Source organism: Chiloscyllium plagiosum, unplaced genomic scaffold (assembly GCF_037043375.1).
Source record: "Chiloscyllium plagiosum isolate Xiang-an unplaced genomic scaffold, Cpla_swu_hap1 HiC_scaffold_23, whole genome shotgun sequence".
NCBI classification, from domain to species: domain Eukaryota; kingdom Metazoa; phylum Chordata; class Chondrichthyes; order Orectolobiformes; family Hemiscylliidae; genus Chiloscyllium; species Chiloscyllium plagiosum.
Window position 1 is genome coordinate 43,864,836 of NW_028270161.1, and position 24,200 is coordinate 43,889,035.

Consider the following 24,200-nt stretch of genomic DNA (forward strand, 5'->3'; position numbering starts at 1 on the left):
GATTGAGAATTCCACGATTTCAATACTCTTTGAGCTACGAAGTCTTTCGTTAACTGTCGTAAATCGTCTACACCACATACGAACACTGTGACCTTGATTCCTGAAAAGATCCTCCCTGCATTTAGCTGGTCTGGTTCTGTGGGAATTTTGGATCTTTTCTAATTATTCAGTTCTGACGTGTGATTACACAGAGCTTGAGCAGATTGACTTGGAACTGAATCCTCCTGGCACAGGTGTAGGGACACTACCAGTGTACTTGTTAGAACTATATTAGATTAATCACATGCACGCTCATCCTTCCAATTTCTTGTGAATAAGTCTTGCGGCAAACAAATTTCTCCTGCTAGAACAGACATGCCATCATCCATATCAACATCATCCATATTCCTGAAGAAGGGCTTATGCCCGAAACGTCGATTCTCCTACTCCTCGGATGCTGCCTGGCCTGCTGTGCTTTTCCAGCACCACATTTTTCAACTCTGGTCTCCAGCATCTGCAGTCCTCACTTTCTCCAATCATCCATATCAGCCTCAGAGACACCACGATGGAGCCACTCAGTACCAAGTATATCCTCTCATACAAAGGGAAACTAAAATTCCATACATTCTTCCAGGCATACTCTCACCAAGGCCCCATTTAACTGCAATAAGGCATCCATACTTCTGAACTCAAATTTGTTTGCTATAAAGGACAACTTACCATTTGTCTTTGTCATTGTTTGCTGCTTCTGCCCATCTACTTTCATTGACTATTGTACAAGCACACTCAAATCCATTCCCACATCCATACTTCCCAATAAGACAACACTTAAACAAGATTCTTCCTTTCTGTTGATTGCATCGAAGTGCATGATGTCTACACCAAGGTGTATTACTTCAAAGATGGACATGCTCTAATGCATCTGCCATGTGTTTGCTCACTGAATCAACCTCTTTACATCACTTTGAAGCCTCCTTGCAACATTCTCACAATTCATAATCCCGTCCAGAATTGTGTCATCAGCAAACTTGGAAATTCGGCATTCAGTTCCCTCATCCAAGCAATAGATACACTTGATGAATCAGTTGGCTCAGCTGCCTGAACAACTCAGTTCCAATACTGAGCACTGCCAATGGTGTGGGTTCAATTCCTGTGCTGGCTGAGGTAACCTGTCTCATCGTGTGATGCATGTTGTTCCTCAGGTTAAACTACCACCAGATCACTCTCTAACGAGACGTCAGCCCATTCGTCAGGTTGGACTATGCTGACTTACCTTTTTTCTAACCTTGTTTCATGAACATTTGGTCTTAGCACTGACCTTGTGGTATCCCACCAGTCACTGCCCGCCAAAACATTTAATTCCACTCTCTGTTTCTTATCTGTCAACCAAAATTGATCATTGATATTTTGATTGAAAAATAATCTGACACAGTTGTCAATGAGACAACTTGATCAAAAAGATTTTCTCAAATATAAATATCATCCTTGCTGGATACAGATGTTTCACCTGGCTTTGCAGTTCCAATGATTGTTGTTGGCGTCACTATCACATGTGATTTGCAGCAAACACGAATTTTATAGTCATCACAAATTTTCCGTGAAGATCCTTTAGTGACCTCACACACCAGTCCTACATCATTTTCACAAAGCACATTGTCTGCTGATTCACTTAATGGCTTCTCAGGGTAATCGACATATTGGCACTGAATGTCTCCAACATCTTCAGGGTGACGACACAACTTGTCCTTTACAGGGAACAAAAGTTCCTCATCTTTTGGTATGGAAATTGTTGGTGTATTTTGATTAAACCAGGGGGACCATTCACCGTGGCAGACTGGCTCTGGAACAGAAAATAGCACTATATATGAGACCACTCTGAAGTGAATATCATAATCTAAAACTATAAAAACATCCAAGTAGCAAGGCTACATTCACAGAATGAAGTGGTGTCTCAAAGAGGTCTTCCCAAACGTTTCAACCTAAGTAGAAATGGTCAGAACTTTTATCATCATGCCATTCTCAGAAGAAATGCAGATTGCAAATTGCAGCACAACAACAACTGAAGTATGTAAAACAAAATTATTATTGCTAATACATAATGAGAAGCAAAGTTCTCAAAGTCCAGAAGGGAACAATCAAAATGGTGAATAATCCTATACATCACACATCTTGCTATATACAGGACATGAAGCGAAGGAAAGCCAACATTTTTGTGCACAGCTTATAACATACAGCATAGAAAATGTCTAGACAGGTGACATCAAGCAATTCCTTTTCGCAGTCATTCCATCATTCCACTTCTTCCCCATCAGAAACAAAATCAGGACACAGGATGAAACATGTTCAGTCAACACATGATATGCTCACAAACAAAAATAAGAACTTTTTCCAGAGCTCTTATCTTGTACATTTCCACACAGAAGGTCTGACATATTGGACAAATTCATTCTCCATCAGCAATCAGTTGTTACACGGACCCTCTTTTCCAACACAAATGGCTCTTGACAAAGAGAAAACTAACTTTCACCTTTAATCCGAGTAACAGGGCTACGAGTCAAGGGTATGTTGGTGCCTGCACTTGGCCCTATGTGACAGAGAAACGAATCATTAATATGGAATTCTGACATTGCACTCCATTGATCACATGCATGAATATGAACTAAGCTTTACTTACCTGTACGGATGGTTGCAGAAGAAACCGGTGTACTTATCACTGTAGTTGGACCACGCGCTAAAGAGTGGAGGAAAATTATGGAGTTTTAGTGCAGGTTTTGTAAAAAATTCCTTTCATACTCTAATAAGGAGACGGACAATACTCACCACTGATGGTGATCTGTGTAGTCTTTGATATTCCTGTTGCTGCTGATAACCCTAGTCAGCAAAGAAAAGAGAATAAAATAAGCTATTAATTCTCAGCATGCAGGAAGGATCAAAGAACAAAGAAGCTTATATCACAGGAACAGGCCCTTCAGCTGTCCAAGCCTGGCCTGATCCAGATCGTCTATCTAAACCTGTTGCCTATTTTCCAATGATCTAAATCCCTTTGCTCCCTGCCAAGTCATGTATCTGTCTAGGTACTTCTTAAATGACTCTACTGTGCCTGCCCCTACCACTCACACTGGCAACGCATTCCAGATACCCACCACCCTCCGCATAAAGAACTTTCCACACTAATTTGCCTTATACTTTTCCCTTCTCACCTTGAACTCATGATATCTAAACATTAAGAGCCCACTCTGGGAAAAAAAGCGTCTTGTTATCTACCCTGTCGAAACACCTCATGATTTTGACAAGTTCTATCAGGTCCCCCCTCAACCTCCATCTTTTGAATGAAAATAATGTGAATCTACTCTCGCTCACTTCCTAGCTCGCACCCTCCATACCAGGTAAAATCCTGGTGAAACTCCATTGCACCCTTTCCAAAGCATCCACATCCTTCTGATAAACGTGGTGATCAGCACTGTCTGACTCTATAATATTCCAAATGCTTACTTAACATTTATCATCAAATTCTCAATATTGAGTAATGTTGTGGATCCTATTCGCAAAATACTGGCCCCTTTGACTCAACTTAAAAAGCCAGAAGGAATGAATATATTCATTCACAATCGACATAATAGAATCCTGTCATTCAGGATATTCCATACCATTGCTGATTTCCACATCAATGTAATATTCCTCCTTTATCTCCCTTCCCCTTCATGCCTTTATAATTTTAGAAATGATCTGTCACTTTCTTGAATGTATTCCATCAACTGGCTACCACAGCCTTCTGTGATTGAGAATTCCACGATTTCAATACTCTTTGAGCTGCGAAGTCTTTCGTTAACTGTCATAAATCGTCTACACCGCATACGAACACTGTGACCTTGATTCCTGAAAAGATCCTCCCTGCATTTAGCTGGTCTGGTTCTGTGGGAATTTTGGATCTTTTCTAATTATTCAGTTCTGACGTGTGATTACACATAGCTTGAGCAGATTGACTTGGAACTGAATCCTCCTGGCACAGGTGTAGGGACACTACCAGTGTACTTGTTAGAACTATATTAGATTAATCACATGCACGCTCATCCTTCCAATTTCTTGTGAATAAGTCTTGCGGCAAACAAATTTCTCCTGCTAGAACAGACATGCCATCATCCATATCAACATCATCCATATTCCTGAAGAAGGGCTTATGCCCGAAACGTCGATTCTCCGACTCCTCGGATGCAGCCTGGCCTGCTGTGTTTTTCCAGCACAACATTTTTCAACTCTGGTCTCCAGCATCTGCAGTCCTCACTTTCTCCAATCATCCATATTAGCCTCAGAGACACCACGATGGAGCCACTCAGTACCAAGTATATCCTCTCATACAAAGGGAAACTAAAATCCCATACATTCTTCCAGGCATACTCTCACCAAGGCCCCATTTAACTGCAATAAGGCATCCATACTTCTGAACTCAAATTTGTTTGCTATAAAGGACAACTTACCATTTGTCTTTGTCATTGTTTGCTGCTTCTGCCCATCTACTTTCATTGACTAGTGTACAAGCACACTCAAATCCTTTCCTACATCCATACTTCCCAATAAGACAACACTTAAACAAGATTCTTCCTTTCTGTTGATTGCATCGAAGTGCATGATGTCTACACCAAGGTGTATTACTTCAAAGATGGACATGCTCCAATGCATCTGCCATGTGTTTGCCCACTGAATCAACCTCTCTACATCACTTTGAAGCCTCCTTGCAACATTCTCACAATTCATAATCCCGTCCAGAATTGTGTCATCAGCAAACTTGGAAATTCGGCATTCAGTTCCCTCATCCAAGCAATAGATACACTTGATGAATCAGTTGGCTCAGCTGCCTGAACAACTCAGTTGCAATACTGAGCACTGCCAATAGTGTGGGTTCAATTCCTGTGCTGGCTGAGGTAACCTGTCTCATCGTGTAATGCATGTTGTTCCTCAGGTTAAACTACCACCAGATCACTCTCTAACGAGACGTCAGCCCATTCGTCAGGTTGGACTATGCTGACTTACCTTTTTTCTAACCTTGTTTCATGAACATTTGGTCTTAGCACTGACCTTGTGGTATCCCACCAGTCACTGCCTGCCAAAACATTTAATTCCACTCTCTGTTTCTTATCTGTCAACCAAAATTGATCATTGATATTTTGATTGAAAAATAATCTGACACAGTTGTCAATGAGACAACTTGATCAAAAAGATCTTCTCATATATAAATATCATCCTTACCAGATACAGATGTTTCACCTGGCTTTGCAGTTCCAATGATTGTTGTTGGCGTCACTATCACATGTGATTTGCAGCAAACACGAATTTTATAGTCATCACAAAGTTTCCGTGAAGATTCTTCAGTGACCTCACACACCAGTCCTATGTCATTTTCACAAATCACATAATCTGCTGATTCACTTAATGGCTTCTCAGGGTAATCGACATATTGGCAATGAATGTCTCCAACATCTTCAGGGTGACGACACAACTTATCCTTTACAGGGAACAAAAGTTCCACATCTTTTGGTATGGAAATTGTTGGTGTATTTTGATTAAACCAGGGAGACCATTCACCGTGGCAGACTGGCTCTGGAACAAAAAATAGCACTATATGTGAGACCATATTGATCACATGCATGAATACGAATTGAGCTTTACTTACCTGTACGGATGGTTGCAGAAGAAACCGGTGTACTTAGTACTGTAGTTGGACCACGCGCTAAAGAGTGGAGGAAAATTATGGAGTTTTAATGCAGGTTTTGGAAAAATTTCTTTCATACTCTAATAAGGAGACAGACAATACTCACCACTGATGGTGATCTGTGTAGTCTTTGATATTCCTGTTGCTGCTGATAACCCTAGTCAGCAAAGAAAAGAGAATAAATTAAACTATTAATTCTCAGCATGCAGAAGGATCAAAGAACAAAGAAGCTTCCATCACAGGAACAGGCCCTTCAGCTGTCCAAGCCTGGCCTGATCCAGATCGTCTATCGAAACCTGTTGCCTATTTTCCAATTATCTCTCTCCCTTTGCTTCCTGCCAAGTCATGTATCTGTCTAGATACTTCTTAAATGACGCTATTGTGCGTGCCCCTCCCACCTCCACTGGCAACACATTCCAGACACCCACCACCCTCCGCATAAAGAACTTTCCCCACATATTTGCCTTAAACCTTTCCCTTCTCACCTTGAACTCATGATATCTAGTAATTGAGAGCCCACTCTGGGAAAAAAAGCATCTTTTATCTACCCTGTCTATACACCTCATGATTTTGTCAACCTCTATCAGGTCCCCCCTCAACCTCCATCTTTTTAATGAAAATAAACTGAATTTACTCTACCTCACTTCCTAGCTAACACCCTCCATACCAGGTAAAATCCTGGTGAACCTCCATTGCACCCTTTCCAAAGCATCCACATCCTTCTGATAAACGTGGTGATCAGCACTGTATGACTCTATAATATTCCAAATGCTTACTTAACATTTAACATCAAATTCTCAATATTGAGTAATGTTGTGGATTCTAGTCGCAAAATATTGGCCCCTTTGACTCAACTTGAAAAGCCAGAAGGAATGAATATATTCATTCACAATCGACATAATAGAATCCTGTCATTCAGGATATTCCATACCATTGCTGATTTCCACATCAATGTAATATTCCTCCTTTATCTCCCTTCCCCTTCATGCCTTTATAATTTTAGAAATGATCTGTCACTTTCTTGAATGTATTCCATCAACTGGATACCACAGCCTTCTGTGATTGAGAATTCCACGATTTCAGTACTCTTTGAGCTACGAAGTCTTTCGTTAACTGTCGTAAATCGTCTACACCACACACGAACACTGTGACCTTGATTCCTGAAAAGATCCTCCCTGCATTTAGCTGGTCTGGTTCTGTGGGAATTTTGGATCTTTTCTAATTATTCAGTTCTGACGTGTGATTACACATAGCTTGAGCAGATTGACTTGGAACTGAATCCTCCTGGCACAGGTGTAGGGACACTACCAGTGTACTTGTTAGAACTATATTAGATTAATCACATGCACGCTCATCCTTCCAATTTCTTGTGAATAAGTCTTGCGGCAAACAAATTTCTCCTGCGAGAACAGACATGCCATCATTCATATCAACATCATCCATATTCCTGAAGAAGGGCTTATGCCCGAAACGTCGATTCTCCTACTCCTCGGATGCAGCCTGGCCTGCTGTGTTTTTCCAGCATCACATTTTCCAACTCTGGTCTCCAGCATCTGCAGTCCTCACTTTCTCCAATCATCCATATCAGCTTCAGAGACACCACGATGGAGCCACTCAGTACCAAATATATCCTCTCATACAAAGGGACACTAAAATTCCATACATTCTTCCAGGCGTACTCTCACCAAGGCCTCATGTAACTACAATAAGGCATCCATACTTCTGAACTCAAATTTGTTTGCAATAAAGGACAACTTACCATTTGTCTTTGTCATTGTTTGCTGCTTCTGCCCGTCTACTTTCATTGACTAGTGTACAAGCACACTCAAATCCTTTCCTACATCCATACTTCCCAATAAGACAACACTTAAACAATATTCTTCCTTTCTGTTGATTGCATCGAAGTGCATGATGTCTACACCAAGGTGTATTACTTCAAAGATGGACATGCTCTAATGCATCTGCCATGTGTTTGCCCACTGATTCAACCTCTCTTCATCACTTTGAAGCCTCCTTGCAACATTCTCACAATTCATAATCCCGTCCAGAATTGTGTCATCAGCAAACTTGGAAATTCGGCATTCAGTTCCCTCATCCAAACAATAGATACATTTCATGAATCAGTTGGCTCAGCTGCCTGAACAACTCAGTTGCAATACTGAGCACTGCCAATAGTGTGGGTTCAATTCCTGTGCTGGCTGAGGTAACCTGTCTCATCGTGTGATGCATATTGTTCCTCAGGTTAAACTACCACCAGATCACTCTCTAACGAGACGTCAGCCCATTCGTCAGGTTGGACTATGCTGACTTACCTTTTTTCTAACCTTGTTTCATGAACATTTGGTCTTAGCACTGACCTTGTGGTATCCCACCAGTCACTGCCCGCCAAAACATTTAATTCCACTCTCTGTTTCTTATCTGTCAACCAAAATTGATCATTGATGTTTTGATTGAAAAATAATCTGACACAGTTGTCAATGAGACAACTTGATCAAAAAGATTTTCTCAAATATAAATATCATCCTTGCTGGATACAGATGTTTCACCTGGCTTTGCAGTTCCAATGATTGTTGTTGGCGTCACTATCACATGTGATTTGCAGCAAACACGAATTTTATAGTCATCACAAATTTTCCGTGAAGATCCTTTGGTGACCTCACACACCAGTCCTACATCATTTTCACAAAGCACATTGTCTGCTGATTCACTTAATGGCTTCTCAGGGTAATCGACATATTGGCACTGAATGTCTCCAACATCTTCAGGGTGACGACACAACTTGTCCTTTACAGGGAACAAAAGTTCCTCATCTTTTGGTATGGAAATTGTTGGTGTATTTTGATTAAACCAGGGGGACCATTCACCGAGGCAGACTGGCTCTGGAACAGAAAATAGCACTATATATGAGACCACTCTGAAGTGAATATCATAATCTAAAACTATAAAAACATCCAAGTAGCAAGGCTACATTCACAGAATGAAGTAGTGTCTCAAAGAGGTCTTCCCAAACGTTTCAACCTAAGTAGAAATGGTCAGAACTTTTATCATCATGCCATTCTCAGAAGAAATGCAGATTGCAAATTTCAGCACAACAACAACTGAAGTATGTAAAACAAAATTATTATTGCTAATACATAATGAGAAGCAAAGTTCTCAAAGTCCAGAAGGGAACAATCAAAATGGTGAATAATCCTATACATCACACATCTTGCTATATACAGGACATGAAGCGCAGGAAAGCCAACATTTTTGTGCACAGCTTATAACATACAGCATAGAAAATGTCTTGACAGGTGACAACAAGCAATTCCTTGTCGCAGTCATTCCATCATTCCACTTCTTTCCCATCAGGAAACAACATCAGGACACAGGATGAAACATGTTCAGTCAACACATGATATGCTCACAAACAAAAATAAGAACTTTTTCCAGAGCTCTTATCTTGTACATTTCCACACAGAAGGTCTGACATATTGGACAAATTCATTCTCCATCAGCAATCAGTTGTTACACTGACCCTCTTTTCCAACACAAATGGCTCTTGACAAAGAGAAAACTAACTTTCACCTTTAATCCGAGTAACAGGGCTACGAGTCAAGGGTATGTTGGTGCCTGCACTTGGCCCTATGTGACAGAGAAACGAATCATGAATATGGAATTCTGACATTGCACTCCATTGATCACATGCATGAATATGAACTAAGCTTTACTTACCTGTACGGATGGTTGCAGAAGAAACCGGTGTACTTATCATTGTAGTTGGACCACGCGCTAAAGAGTGGAGGAAAATTATGGAGTTTTAGTGCAGGTTTTGTAAAAAATTTCTTTCGTACTCTAATAAGGAGACGGACAATACTCACCACTGATGGTGATCTGTGTAGTCTTTGATATTCCTGTTGCTGCTGATAACCCTAGTCAGCAAAGAAAAGAGAATAAAATAAGCTATTAATTCTCAGCATGCAGGAAGGATCAAAGAACAAAGAAGCTTACATCACAGGAACAGGCCCTTCAGCTGTCCAAGCCTGGCCTGATCCAGATCGTCTATCTAGACCTGTTGCCTATTTTGCAATGATCTAAATCCCTTTGCTCCCTGCCAAGTCATGTATCTGTCTAGGTACTTCTTAAATGCCACTATTGTGCCTGCCCCTACCACCTATACTAGCAACGCATTCCAGACACCCACCACCCTCCGCAGAAAGAACTTTCCACACATATTTGCCTTAAACTTTTCCCTTCTCACCTTGAACTCATGATATCTAGTAATTAAGAGCCCACTCTGGGAAAAAAAGTGTCTTGTTATCTACCCTGTCGAAACACCTCATGATTTTGACAAGTTCTATCAGGTCCCCCCTCAACCTCCATCTTTTTAATGAAAATAATCTGAATCTACTCTAGCTCACTTCCTAGCTCGCACCCTCCATACCAGGTAAAATCCTGGTGAAACTCCATTGCACCCTTTCCAAAGCATCCACATCCTTCTGATAAACATGGTGATCAGCATTGTATGACTCTATAATATTCCAAATGCTTACTTAACATTTATCATCAAATTCTCAATATTGAGTAATGTTGTGGATTCTAGTCGCAAAATACTGGCCCCTTTGACTCAACTTAAAAAGCCAGAAGGAATGAATATATTCATTCACAATCGACATAATAGAATCCTGTCATTCAGGATATTCCATACCATTGCTGATTTCCACATCAATGTAATATTCCTCCTTTATCTCCCTTCCCCTTCATGCCTTTATAATTTTAGAAATGATCTGTCACTTTCTTGAATGTATTCCATCAACTGGCTACCACAGCCTTCTGTGATTGAGAATTCCACGATTTCAATACTCTTTGAGCTACGAAGTCTTTCGTTAACTGTCGTAAATCGTCTACACCACATACGAACACTGTGACCTTGATTCCTGGAAAGATCCTCCCTGCATTTAGCTGGTCTGGTTCTGTGGGAATTTTGGATCTTTTCTAATTATTCAGTTCTGACGTGTGATTACACATAGCTTGAGCAGATTGACTTGGAACTGAATCCTCCTGGCACAGGTGTAGGGACACTACCAGTGTACTTGTTAGAACTATATTAGATTAACCACATGCACGCTCATCCTTTCAATTTCTTGTGAATAAGTCTCGCGGCAAACAAATTTCTCCTGCTAGAACAGACATGCCATCATCCATATCAACATCATCCATATTCCTGAAGAAGGGCTTATGCCCGAAACGTCGATTCTCCTGCTCCTCGGATGCTGCCTGGCCTGCTGTGTTTTTCCAGCACCACATTTTTCAACTCTGGTCTCCAGCATCTGCAGTCCTCACTTTCTCCAATCATCCATATCAGCCTCAGAGACACCACGATGGAGCCACTCAGTACCAAGTATATCCTCTCATACAAAGGGAAACTAAAATTCCATACATTCTTCCAGGCATACTCTCACCAAGGCCCCATTTAACTGCAATAAGGCATCCATACTTCTGAACTCAAATTTGTTTGCTATAAAGGACAACTTACCATTTGTCTTTGTCATTGTTTGCTGCTTCTGCCCATCTACTTTCATTGACTAGTGTACAAGCACACTCAAATCCTTTCCTACATCCATACTTCCCAATAAGACAACACTTAAACAAGATTCTTCCTTTCTGTTGATTGCATCGAAGTGCATGAAGCCTACACCAAGGTGTATTACTTCAAAGATGGACATGCTCTAATGCATCTGCCATGTGTTTGCCCACTGAATCAACCTCTCTACATCACTTTGAAGCCTCCTTGCAACATTCTCACAATTCATAATCCCGTCCAGAATTGTGTCATCAGCAAACTTGGAAATTCGGCATTCAGTTCTGTCATCCAAGCAATAGATACACTTGATGAATCAGTTGGCTCAGCTGCCTGAACAACTCAGTTGCAATACTGAGCACTACCAATAGTGTGGGTTCAATTCCTGTGCTGGCTGAGGTAACCTGTCTCATCGTGTGATGCATGTTGTTCCTCAGGTTAAACTACCACCAGATCACTCTCTAACGAGACGTCAGCCCATTCGTCAGGTTGGACTATGCTGACTTACCTTTTTTCTAACCTTGTTTCATGAACATTTGGTCTTAGCACTGACCTTGTGGTATCCCACCAGTCACTGCCTGCCAAAACATTTAATTCCACTCTCTGTTTCTGACCTGTCAACCAAAATTGATCATTGATATTTTGATTGAAAAATAATCTGACACAGTTGTCAATGAGACAACTTGATCAAAAAGATCTTCTCATATATAAATATCATCCTTACCAGATACAGATGTTTCACCTGGCTTTGCAGTTCCAATGATTGTTGTTGGCGTCACTATCACATGTGATTTGCAGCAAACACGAATTTTATAGTCATCACAAATTTTCCGTGAAGATCCTTCAGTGACCTCACACACCAGTCCTATGTCATTTTCACAAATCACATAGTCTGCTGATTCACTTAATGGCTTCTCAGGGTAATCGACATATTGGCAATGAATGTCTCCAACATCTTCAGGGTGACGACACAACTTATCCTTTACAGGGAACAAAAGTTCCACATCTTTTGGTATGGAAATTGTTGGTGTATTTTGATTAAACCAGGGAGACCATTCACCGTGGCAGACTGGCTCTGGAACAAAAAATAGCACTATATGTGAGACCATATTGATCACATGCATGAATACGAACTGAGCTTTACTTACCTGTACGGATGGTTGCAGAAGAAACCGGTGTACTTAGCACTGTAGTTGGACCACGCGCTAAAGAGTGGAGGAAAATTATGGAGTTTTAATGAAGGTTTTGCAAAAAATTTCTTTCAGACTCTAATACGGAGACAGACAATACTCACCACTGATGGTGATCTGTGTAGTCTTTGACATTCCTGTTGCTGCTGATAACCCTAGTCAGCAAAGAAAAGAGAATAAATTAAACGATTAATTCTCAGCATGCAGGAAGGATCAAAGAACAAAGAAGCTTACATCACAGAAACAGGCCCTTCAGCTGTCCAAGCCTGGCCTGATCCAGATCGTCTATCTAAACCTGTTGCCTATTTTCCAATTATCTATATCCCTTTATCTATATCCCTTTATCTATATCCAATTATCTATATCCCTTTGCCAAGTCATGTATCTGTCTAGGTACTTCTCAAATGACGCTATTGTGCGTGCCCCTACCACCTCCACTGGCAACGCATTCGAGACACCCACCACCCTCCGCATAAAGAACTTTCCACACATATTTGCCGTAAACTTTTCCCTTCTCACCTTGAACTCATGATATCTAGTAATTAAGAGCCCACTCTGGGAAAAAAAGCGTCTTGTTATCTACCCTGTCGAAACACCTCATGATTTTGACAAGTTCTATCAGGTCCCCCCTCAACCTCCATCTTTTTAATGAAAATAATCTGAATCTACTCTAGCTCACTTCCTAGCTCGCACCCTCCATACCAGGTAAAATCCTGGTGAAACTCCATTGCACCCTTTCCAAAGCATCCACATCCTTCTGATAAACGTGGTGATCAGCACTGTATGACTCTATAATATTCCAAATGCTTACTTAACATTTATCATCAAATTCTCAATATTGAGTAATGTTGTGGATTCTAGTCGCAAAATACTGGCCCCTTTGACTCAACTTAAAAAGCCAGAAGGAATGAATATATTCATTCACAATCGACATAATAGAATCCTGTCATACAGGATATTCCATACCATTGCTGATTTCCACATCAATGTAATATTCCTCCTTTATCTCCCTTCCCCTTCATGCCTTTATAATTTTAGAAATGATCTGTCACTTTCTTGAATGTATTCCATCAACTGGCTACCACAGCCTTCTGTGATTGAGAATTCCACGATTTCAATACTCTTTGAGCTACGAAGTCTTTCGTTAACTGTCGTAAATCGTCTACACCACACACGAACACTGTGACCTTGATTCCTGAAAAGATCCTCCCTGCATTTAGCTGGTCTGGTTCTGTGGGAATTTTGGATCTTTTCTAATTATTCAGTTCTGACGTGTGATTACACACAGCTTGAGCAGATTGACTTGGAACTGAATCCTCCTGGCACAGGTGTAGGGACACTACCAGTGTACTTGTTAGAACTATATTAGATTAATCACATGCACGCTCATCCTTCCAATTTCTTATGAATAAGTCTTGCGGCAAACAAATTTCTCCTGCGAGAACAGACATGCCATCATCCATATCAACATCATCCATATTCCTGAAGAAGGGCTTATGCCCGAAACGTCGATTCTCCTACTCCTCGGATGCTGCCTGGCCTGCTGTGTTTTTCCAGCACCACATTTTTCAACTCTGGTCTCCAGCATCTGCAGTCCTCACTTTCTCCAATCATCCATATCAGCCTCAGAGACACCACGATGGAGCCACTCAGTACCAAGTATATCCTCTCATACAAAGGGAAACTAAAATTCCATACATTCTTCCAGGCATACTCTCACCAAGGCCCCATTTAACTGCAATAAGGCATCCATACTTCTGAACTCAAATTTGTTTGCTATAAAGGACAACTTACCATTTGTCTTTGTCATTGTTTGCTGCTTCTGCCCATCTACTTTCATTGACTAGTGTACAAGCACACTCAAATCCTTTCCCACATCCATACTTCCCAATAAGACAACACTTAAACAAGATTCTTCCTTTCTGTTGATTGCATCGAAGTGCATGATGTCTACACCAAGGTGTATTACTTCAAAGATGGACATGCTCTAATGCATCTGCCATGTGTTTGCCCACTGAATCAACCTCTCTACATCACTTTGAAGCCTCCTTGCAACATTCTCACAATTCATAATCCCGTCCAGAATTGTGTCATCAGCAAACTTGGAAATTCGGCATTCAGTTCCCTCATCCAAGCAATATATACACTTCATGAATCAGTTGGCTCAGCTGCCTGAACAACTCAGTTGCAATACTGAGCACTGCCAATGGTGTGGGTTCAATTCCTGTGCTGGCTGAGGTAACCTGTCTCATCGTGTGATGCATATTGTTCCTCAGGTTAAACTACCACCAGATCACTCTCTAACGAGACGTCAGCCCATTCGTCAGGTTGGACTATGCTGACTTACCTTTTTTCTAACCTTGTTTCATGAACATTTGGTCTTAGCACTGACCTTGTGGTATCCCACCAGTCACTGCCTGCCAAAACATTTAATTCCACTCTCTGTTTCTTATCTGTCAACCAAAATTGATCATTGATATTTTGATTGAAAAATAATCTGACACAGTTGTCAATGAGACAACTTGATCAAAAAGATCTTCTCATATATAAATATCATCCTTACCAGATACAGATGTTTCACCTGGCTTTGCAGTTCCAATGATTGTTGTTGGCGTCACTATCACATGTGATTTGCAGCAAACACGAATTTTATAGTCATCACAAATTTTCCGTGAAGATCCTTCAGTGACCTCACACACCAGTCCTATGTCATTTTCACAAATCACATTGTCTGCTGATTCACTTAATGGCTTCTCAGGGTAATCGACATATTGGCAATGAATGTCTCCAACATCTTCAGGGTGACGACACAACTTATCCTTTACAGGGAACAAAAGTTCCACATCTTTTGGTATGGAAATTGTTGGTGTATTTTGATTAAACCAGGGAGACCATTCACCGTGGCAGACTGGCTCTGGAACAAAAAATAGCACTATATGTGAGACCATATTGATCACTGAGCTTTACTTACCTGTACGGATGGTTGCAGAAGAAACCGTTGTACTTAGCACTGTAGTTGGACCACGCGCGAAAGAGTGGAGGAAAATTATGGAGTTTTAGTGCAGGTTTTGTAAAAAATTCCTTTCATACTCTAATAAGGAGACGGACAATACTCACCACTGATGGTGATCTGTGTAGTCTTTGATATTCCTGTTGCTGCTGATAACCCTAGTCAGCAAAGAAAAGAGAATAAAATAAGCTATTAATTCTCAGCATGCAGGAAGGATCAAAGAACAAAGAAGCTTACATCACAGGAACAGGCCCTTCAGCTGTCCAAGCCTGGCCTGATCCAGATCGTCTATCTAAACCTGTTGCCTATTTTCCAATGATCTAAATCCCTTTGCTCCCTGCCAAGTCATGTATCTGTCTAGGTACTTCTTAAATGACTCTACTGTGCCTGCCCCTACCACTCACACTGGCAACGCATTCCAGATACCCACCACCCTCCGCATAAAGAACTTTCCACACTAATTTGCCTTATACTTTTCCCTTCTCACCTTGAACTCATGATATCTAAACATTAAGAGCCCACTCTGGGGAAAAAAGCGTCTTGTTATCTACCCTGTCGAAACACCTCATGATTTTGACAAGTTCTATCAGGTCCCCCCTCAACCTCCATCTTTTTAATGAAAATAATGTGAATCTACTCTAGCTCACTTCCTAGCTCGCACCCTCCATACCAGGTAAAATCCTGGTGAAACTCCATTGCACCCTTTCCAAAGCATCCACATCCTTCTGATAAACGTGGTGATCAGCACTGTATGACTCTATAATATTCCAAATGCTTACTTAACATCTATCATCAAATTCTCAATATTGAGTAATGTTGTGGATTCTAGTCGCAAAATATTGGCCCCTTTGACTCAACTTGAAAAGCCAGAAGGAATGAATATATTCATTCACAATCGACATAATAGAATCCTGTCATACAGGATATTCCATACCATTGCTGATTTCCACATCAATGTAATTTTCTTCCTTTATCTCCCTTCCCCTTCATGCCTTTATAATTTTAGAAATGATCTGTCACTTTCTTGAATGTATATCATCAACTGGCTACTACAGCCATCTGTGATAGAGAATTCCACGATTTCAGTACTCTTTGAGCTACGAAGTCTTTCGTTAACTGTCGTAAATCGTCTACACCACACACAAACACTGTGACCTTGATTCCTGAAAAGATCCTCCCTGCATTTAGCTGGTCTGGTTCTGTGGGAATTTTGGATCTTTTCTAATTATTCAGTTCTGACGTGTGATTACACATAGCTTGAGCAGATTGACTTGGAACTGAATCCTCCTGGCACAGGTGTAGGGACACTACCAGTGTACTTGTTAGAACTATATTAGATTAATCACATGCACGCTCATCCTTCCAATTTCTTGTGAATAAGTCTTGCGGCAAACAAATTTCTCCTGCGAGAACAGACATGCCATCATCCATATCAACATCATCCATATTCCTGAAGAAGGGCTTATGCCCGAAACGTCGATTCTCCTACTCCTCGGATGCAGACTGGCCTGCTGTGTTTTTCCAGCATCACATTTTCCAACTCTGGTCTCCAGCATCTGCAGTCCTCACTCTCTCCAATCATCCATATCAGCCTCAGAGACACCACGATGGAGCCACTCAGTACCAAGTATATCCTCTCATACAAAGGGAAACTAAAATCCCATACATTCTTCCAGGCATACTCTCACCAAGGCCCCATTTAACTGCAATAAGGCATCCATACTTCTGAACTCAAATTTGTTTGCAATAAAGGACAACTTACCATTTGTCTTTGTCATTGTTTGCTGCTTCTGCCCATCTACTTTCATTGACTAGTGTACAAGCACACTCAAATCCTTTCCTACATCCATACTTCCCAATAAGACAACACTTAAACAATATTCTTCTTTTCTGTTGATTGCATCGAAGTGCATGATGTCTACATCAAGGTGTATTACTTCAAAGATGGACATGCTCTAATGCATCTGCCATGTGTTTGCCCACTGATTCAACCTCTCTACATCACTTTGAAGCCTCCTTGCAACATTCTCACAATTCATAATCCCGTCCAGAATTGTGTCATCAGCAAACTTGGAAATTCGGCATTCAGGTTCCCTCATCCAAGCAATAGATACATTTCATGTATCAGTTGGCTCAGCTGCCTGAACAATTCAGTTGCAATACTGAGCACTGCCAATAGTGTGGGTTCAATTCCTGTGCTGGCTGAGGTAACCTGTCTCATCGTGTGATGCATGTTGTTCCCATGGTTAAAGTACCACCAGATCACTCTCTAACGTGACGTCAGCCCATTCGTCAGGTTGGACTATGCTGACTTACCTTTTTTCTAACCTTGTTTCATGAACATTTGGTCTTAGCACTGACCTTGTGGTATCCCACCAGTCACTGCCTGCCAAAACATTTAATTCCACTCTCTGTTTCTGACCTGTCAACCAAAATTGATCATTGATATTTTGATTGAAAAATAATCTGACACAGTTGTCAATGAGACAACTTGATCAAAAAGATCTTCTCATATATAAATATCATCCTTACCAGATACAGATGTTTCACCTGGCTTTGCAGTTCCAATGATTGTTGTTGGCGTCACTATCACATGTGATTTGCAGCAAACACGAATTTTATAGTCATCACAAATTTTCCGTGAAGATCCTTCAGTGACCTCACACACCAGTCCTATGTCATTTTCACAAATCACATTGTCTGCTGATTCACTTAATGGCTTCTCAGGGTAATCGACATATTGGCAATGAATGTCTCCAATATCTTCAGGGTGACGACACAACTTATCCTTTACAGGGAACAAAAGTTCCACATCTTTTGGTATGGAAATTGTTGGTGTATTTTGATTAAACCAGGGAGACCATTCACCGTGGCAGACTGGCTCTGGAACAGAAAATAGCACTATATGTGAGACCATATTGATCACTGAGCTTTACTTACCTGTACGGATGGTTGCAGAAGAAACCGTTGTACTTAGCACTGTAGTTGGACCACGCGCGAAAGAGTGGAGGAAAATTATGGAGTTTTAGTGCAGGTTTTGTAAAAAATTCCTTTCATACTCTAATAAGGAGATGGAATACTCACCACTGATGGTGATCTGTGTCGTCTTTGATATTCCTGTTGCTGCTGATAACCCTAGTCAGCAAAGAAAAGAGAATAAATTAAACTATTAATTCTCAGCATGCAGGAAGGATCAAAGAACAAAGAAGCTTACATCACAGAAACAGGCCCTTCAGCTGTCCAAGTCTGGCCTGATCCAGATCGTCTATCTAAACCTGTTGCCTATTTTCCAATGATCTATATCCCATTGCTTCCTGCCAAGTCATGTATCTGTCTAGGTACTTCTTAAATGACGCTATTGTGCCTGCCCCTGCCACCTCCGCTGGCAACGCATTCCAGACACCCACCACCCTCTGCATAAAGAACTTTCCACACATATTTGCCTTAAACATTTCCCTTCTCACCTTGAACTCATGATATCTAGTAATTGAGAGCCCCCTCAGGGAAAACAAGCGTCTTGTTATCTACCCTGTCTATACACCTCATGATTTTGTCAACTTCTATCAGGTCCCCCCTCAACCTCCATCTTCTTAATGAAAATAATCTGAATCTACTCTAGCTCACTTCCTAGCTAGCACTTTCCATACCAGGTAAAGTCCTGGTGAACCTCCATTGCACCCTTTCCAAAGCATCCACATCCTTCTGATAAATGTGGTGATCAGCACTGTATGACTCTATAATATTCCAAATGCTTACTTAACATCTATCATCAAATTCTCAATATTGAGTAATGTTGTGGATTCTAGTCGCAAAATATTAGCCCCTTTGACTCAACTTGAAAAGCCAGAAGGAATGAATATATTCATTCACAATCGACATAATAGAATCCTGTCATTCAGGATATTCCATACCATTGCTGATTTCCACATCAATGTAATTTTCTTCCTTTATCTCCTTTCCCCTTCGTGCCTTTATAATTTTAGAAATGATCTGTCACTTTCTTGAATGTATATCATCAACTGGCTACTACAGCCATCTGTGATTGAGAATTCCACGATTTCAGTATTCTTTGAAGTACGAAGTCTTTCGTTAACTGTCGTAAATCGTCTACACCACAAACGAACACTGTGACCTTGATTCCTGAAAAGATCCTCCCTGCATTTAGCTGGTCTGGTTCTGTGGGAATTTTGGATCTTTTCTAATTATTCAGTTCTGACGTGTGATTACACATAGCTTGAGCAGATTGACTTGGAACTGAATCCTCCTGGCACAGGTGTAGGGACACTACCAGTGTACTTGTTAGAACTATATTAGATTAATCACATGCACGCTCATCCTTCCAATTTCTTGTGAATAAGTCTTGCGGCAAACAAATTTCTCCTGCTAGAACAGACATGCCATCATTCATATTCCTGAAGAAGGGCTTATGCCCGAAACGTCGATTCTGCTGCTCCTCGGATGCAGCCTGGCCTGCTGTGTTTTTCCAGCACCACATTTTTCAACTCTGGTCTCCAGCATCTGCAGTCCTCACTTTCTCCAATCATCCATATTAGCCTCAGAGACACCACGATGGAGCCACTCAGTACCAAGTATATCCTCTCATACAAAGTGAAACTAAAATCCCATACATTCTTCCAGGCATACTCTCACCAAGGCCCCATTTAACTGCAATAAGGCATCCATACTTCTGAACTCAAATTTGTTTGCTATAAAGGACAACTTACCATTTGTCTTTGTCATTGTTTGCTGCTTCTGCCCATCTACTTTCATTGACTAGTGTACAAGCACACTCAAATCCTTTCCTACATCCATACTTCCCAATAAGACAACACTTAAACAAGATTCTTCCTTTCTGTTGATTGCATCGAAGTGCATGATGTCTCCACCAAGGTGTATTACTTCAAAGATGGACATGCTCTAATGCATCTGCCATGTGTTTGCCCACTGAATCAACCTCTCTACATCACTTTGAAGCCTCCTTGCAACATTCTCACAATTCATAATCCCGTCCAGAATTGTGTCATCAGCAAACTTGGAAATTCGGCATTCAGTTCCCTCATCCAAGCAATAGATACACTTGATGAATCAGTTGGCTCAGCTGCCTGAACAACTCAGTTGCAATACTGAGCACTGCCAATAGTGTGGGTTCAATTCCTGTGCTGGCTGAGGTAACCTGTCTCATTGTGTAATGCATATTGTTCCTCAGGTTAAACTACCACCAGATCACTCTCTAACGAGACGTCAGCCCATTCGTCAGGTTGGACTATGCTGACTTACCTTTTTTCTAACCTTGTTTCATGAACATTTGGTCTTAGCACTGACCTTGTGGTATCCCACCAGTCACTGCCTGCCAAAACATTTAATTCCACTCTCTGTTTCTTATCTGTCAACCAAAATTGATCATTGATATTTTGATTGAAAAATAATCTGACACAGTTGTCAATGAGACAACTTGATCAAAAAGATCTTCTCATATATAAATATCATCCTTACCAGATACAGATGTTTCACCTGGCTTTGCAGTTCCAATGATTGTTGTTGGCGTCACTATCACATGTGATTTGCAGCAAACACGAATTTTATAGTCATCACAAAGTTTCCGTGAAGATTCTTCAGTGACCTCACACACCAGTCCTATGTCATTTTCACAAATCACATAATCTGCTGATTCACTTAATGGCTTCTCAGGGTAATCGACATATTGGCAATGAATGTCTCCAACATCTTCAGGGTGACGACACAACTTATCCTTTACAGGGAACAAAAGTTCCACATCTTTTGGTATGGAAATTGTTGGTGTATTTTGATTAAACCAGGGAGACCATTCACCGTGGCAGACTGGCTCTGGAACAAAAAATAGCACTATATGTGAGACCATATTGATCACTGAGCTTTACTTACCTGTACGGATGGTTGCAGAAGAAACCGTTGTACTTAGCAATGTAGTTGGACCACGCGCTAAAGAGTGGAGGAAAATTATGGAGTTTTAATGCATTTTGTAAAAAATTCCTTTCATACTCTAATAAGGAGATGGAATACTCACCACTGATGGTGATCTGTGTAGTCTTTGATATTCCTGTTGCTGCTGATAACCCTAGTCAGCAAAGAAAAGAGAATAAATTAAACTATTAATTCTCAGCATGCAGGAAGGATCAAAGAACAAAGAAGCTTACATCACAGGAACAGGCCCTTCAGCTGTCCAAGCCGGGCCTGATCCAGATCGTCTATCTAAACCTGTTGCCTATTTTCCAATTATCTATATCCCTTTGCTTCCTGCCAAGTCATGTATCTGTCTAGGTACTTCTTAAATGACACTATTGTGCCTGCCCCTGCCACCTCCGCTGGCAACGCATTCCAGACACCCACCACCCTCTGCATAAAGAACTTCCCACACATATTTGCCTTAAACATTTCCCTTCTCACCTTGAACTCATGATATCTAGTAATTGAGAGCCCCCTCAGGGAAAACAAGCGTCTTGTTATCTACCCTGTCTATACACCTCATGATTTTGTCAACTTCTATCAGGTCCCCCCTCAACCTCCATCTTCTTAATGAAAATAATCTGAATCTACTCTAGCTCACTTCCTCGCTAGCACTTTCCATACCAGGTAAAATCCTGGTGAACCTCCATTGCACCCTTTCCAAAGCATCCACATCCTTCTGATAAACGTGGTGATCAGCACTGTATGACTCTATAATATTCCAAATGCTTACTTAACATCTATCATCAAATTCTCAATATTGAGTAATGTTGTGGATTCTAGTCGCAAAATATTGGCCCCTTTGACTCAACTTGAAAAGCCAGAAGGAATGAATATATTCATTCACAATCGACATAATAGAATCCTGTCATACAGGATATTCCATACCATTGCTGATTTCCACATCAATGTAATTTTCCTCCTTTATCTCCCTTCCCCTTAATGCCTTTATAATTTTAGAAATGATCTGTCACTTTCTTGAATGTATATCATCAACTGGCTACTACAGCCATCTGAGATAGAGAATTCCACGATTTCAGTACTCTTTGAGCTACGAAGTCTTTCGTTAACTGTCGTAAATCGTCTACACCACACACAAACACTGTGACCTTGATTCCTGAAAAGATCCTCCCTGCATTTAGCTGGTCTGGTTCTGTGGGAATTTTGGATCTTTTCTAATTATTCAGTTCTGACGTGTGATTACACATAGCTTGAGCAGATTGACTTGGAACTGAATCCTCCTGGCACAGGTGTAGGGACACTACCAGTGTACTTGTTAGAACTATATTAGATTAATCACATGCACGCTCATCCTTCCAATTTCTTGTGAATAAGTCTTGCGGCAAACAAATTTCTCCTGCGAGAACAGACATGCCATCATCCATATCAACATCATCCATATTCCTGAAGAAGGGCTTATGCCCGAAACGTCGATTCTCCTACTCCTCGGATGCAGACTGGCCTGCTGTGTTTTTCCAGCATCACATTTTCCAACTCTGGTCTCCAGCATCTGCAGTCCTCACTCTCTCCAATCATCCATATCAGCCTCAGAGACACCACGATGGAGCCACTCAGTACCAAGTATATCCTCTCATACAAAGGGAAACTAAAATTCCATACATTCTTCCAGGCGTACTCTCACCAAGTGCCCATGTAACTGCAATAAGGCATCCATACTTCTGAACTCAAATTTGTTTGCAATAAAGGACAACTTACCATTTGTCTTTGTCATTGTTTGCTGCTTCTGCCCATCTACTTTCATTGACTAGTGTACAAGCACACTCAAATCCTTTCCTACATCCATACTTCCCAATAAGACAACACTTAAACAATATTCTTCTTTTCTGTTGATTGCATCGAAGTGCATGATGTCTACATCAAGGTGTATTACTTCAAAGATGGACATGCTCTAATGCATCTGCCATGTGTTTGTCCACTGATTCAACCTCTCTTCATCACTTTGAAGCCTCCTTGCAACATTCTCACAATTCATAATCCCGTCCAGAATTGTGTCATCAGCAAACTTGGAAATTCGGCATTCAGGTTCCCTCATCCAAGCAATAGATACATTTCATGTATCAGTTGGCTCAGCTGCCTGAACAATTCAGTTGCAATACTGAGCACTGCCAATAGTGTGGGTTCAATTCCTGTGCTGGCTGAGGTAACCTGTCTCATCGTGTGATGCATGTTGTTCCTCAGGTTAAAGTACCACCAGATCACTCTCTAACGAGACGTCAGCCCATTCGTCAGGTTGGACTATGCTGACTTACCTTTTTTCTAACCTTGTTTCATGAACATTTGGTCTTAGCACTGACCTTGTGGTATCCCACCAGTCACTGCCTGCCAAAACATTTAATTCCACTCTCTGTTTCTTACCTGTCAACCAAAATTGATCATTGATATTTTGATTGAAAAATAATCTGACACAGTTGTCAATGAGACAACTTGATCAAAAAGATCTTCTCATATATAAATATCATCCTTACCAGATACAGATGTTTCACCTGGCTTTGCAGTTCCAATGATTGTTGTTGGCGTCACTATCACATGTGATTTGCAGCAAACACGAATTTTATAGTCATCACAAATTTTCCGTGAAGATCCTTCAGTGACCTCACACACCAGTCCTATGTCATTTTCACAAATCACATTGTCTGCTGATTCACTTAATGGCTTCTCAGGGTAATCGACATATTGGCAATGAATGTCTCCAATATCTTCAGGGTGACGACACAACTTATCCTTTACAGGGAACAAAAGTTCCACATCTTT

The 24,200-nt window shown here is 40.9% G+C and overlaps 1 protein-coding gene and 1 long non-coding RNA gene across 4 annotated transcripts in view; one reads left to right on the forward strand and one right to left on the reverse strand.

Moving 5' to 3' along the window:
- The window catches only part of LOC122561451 (mucin-5AC-like), a 43,722-nt gene extending 39,222 nt beyond the window's left edge, over window positions 1-4,500 (reverse strand). Inside the window, exons 1-5 of the mRNA XM_087999280.1 lie at window positions 4,455-4,500; window positions 2,800-2,850; window positions 2,654-2,710; window positions 2,501-2,563; window positions 1,487-1,819 (exon numbers count right to left, since the gene is read on the reverse strand). Coding sequence (XP_087855406.1) covers window positions 1,487-1,819; window positions 2,501-2,563; window positions 2,654-2,710; window positions 2,800-2,850; window positions 4,455-4,500 — 550 coding nt within the window. The remainder of the gene's footprint in view (window positions 1-1,486; window positions 1,820-2,500; window positions 2,564-2,653; window positions 2,711-2,799; window positions 2,851-4,454) is intronic.
- Window positions 1-24,200, forward strand: part of LOC122561649 (uncharacterized) — a 202,372-nt gene that overhangs the window by 86,490 nt on the left and 91,682 nt on the right. The window lies entirely within an intron of this gene.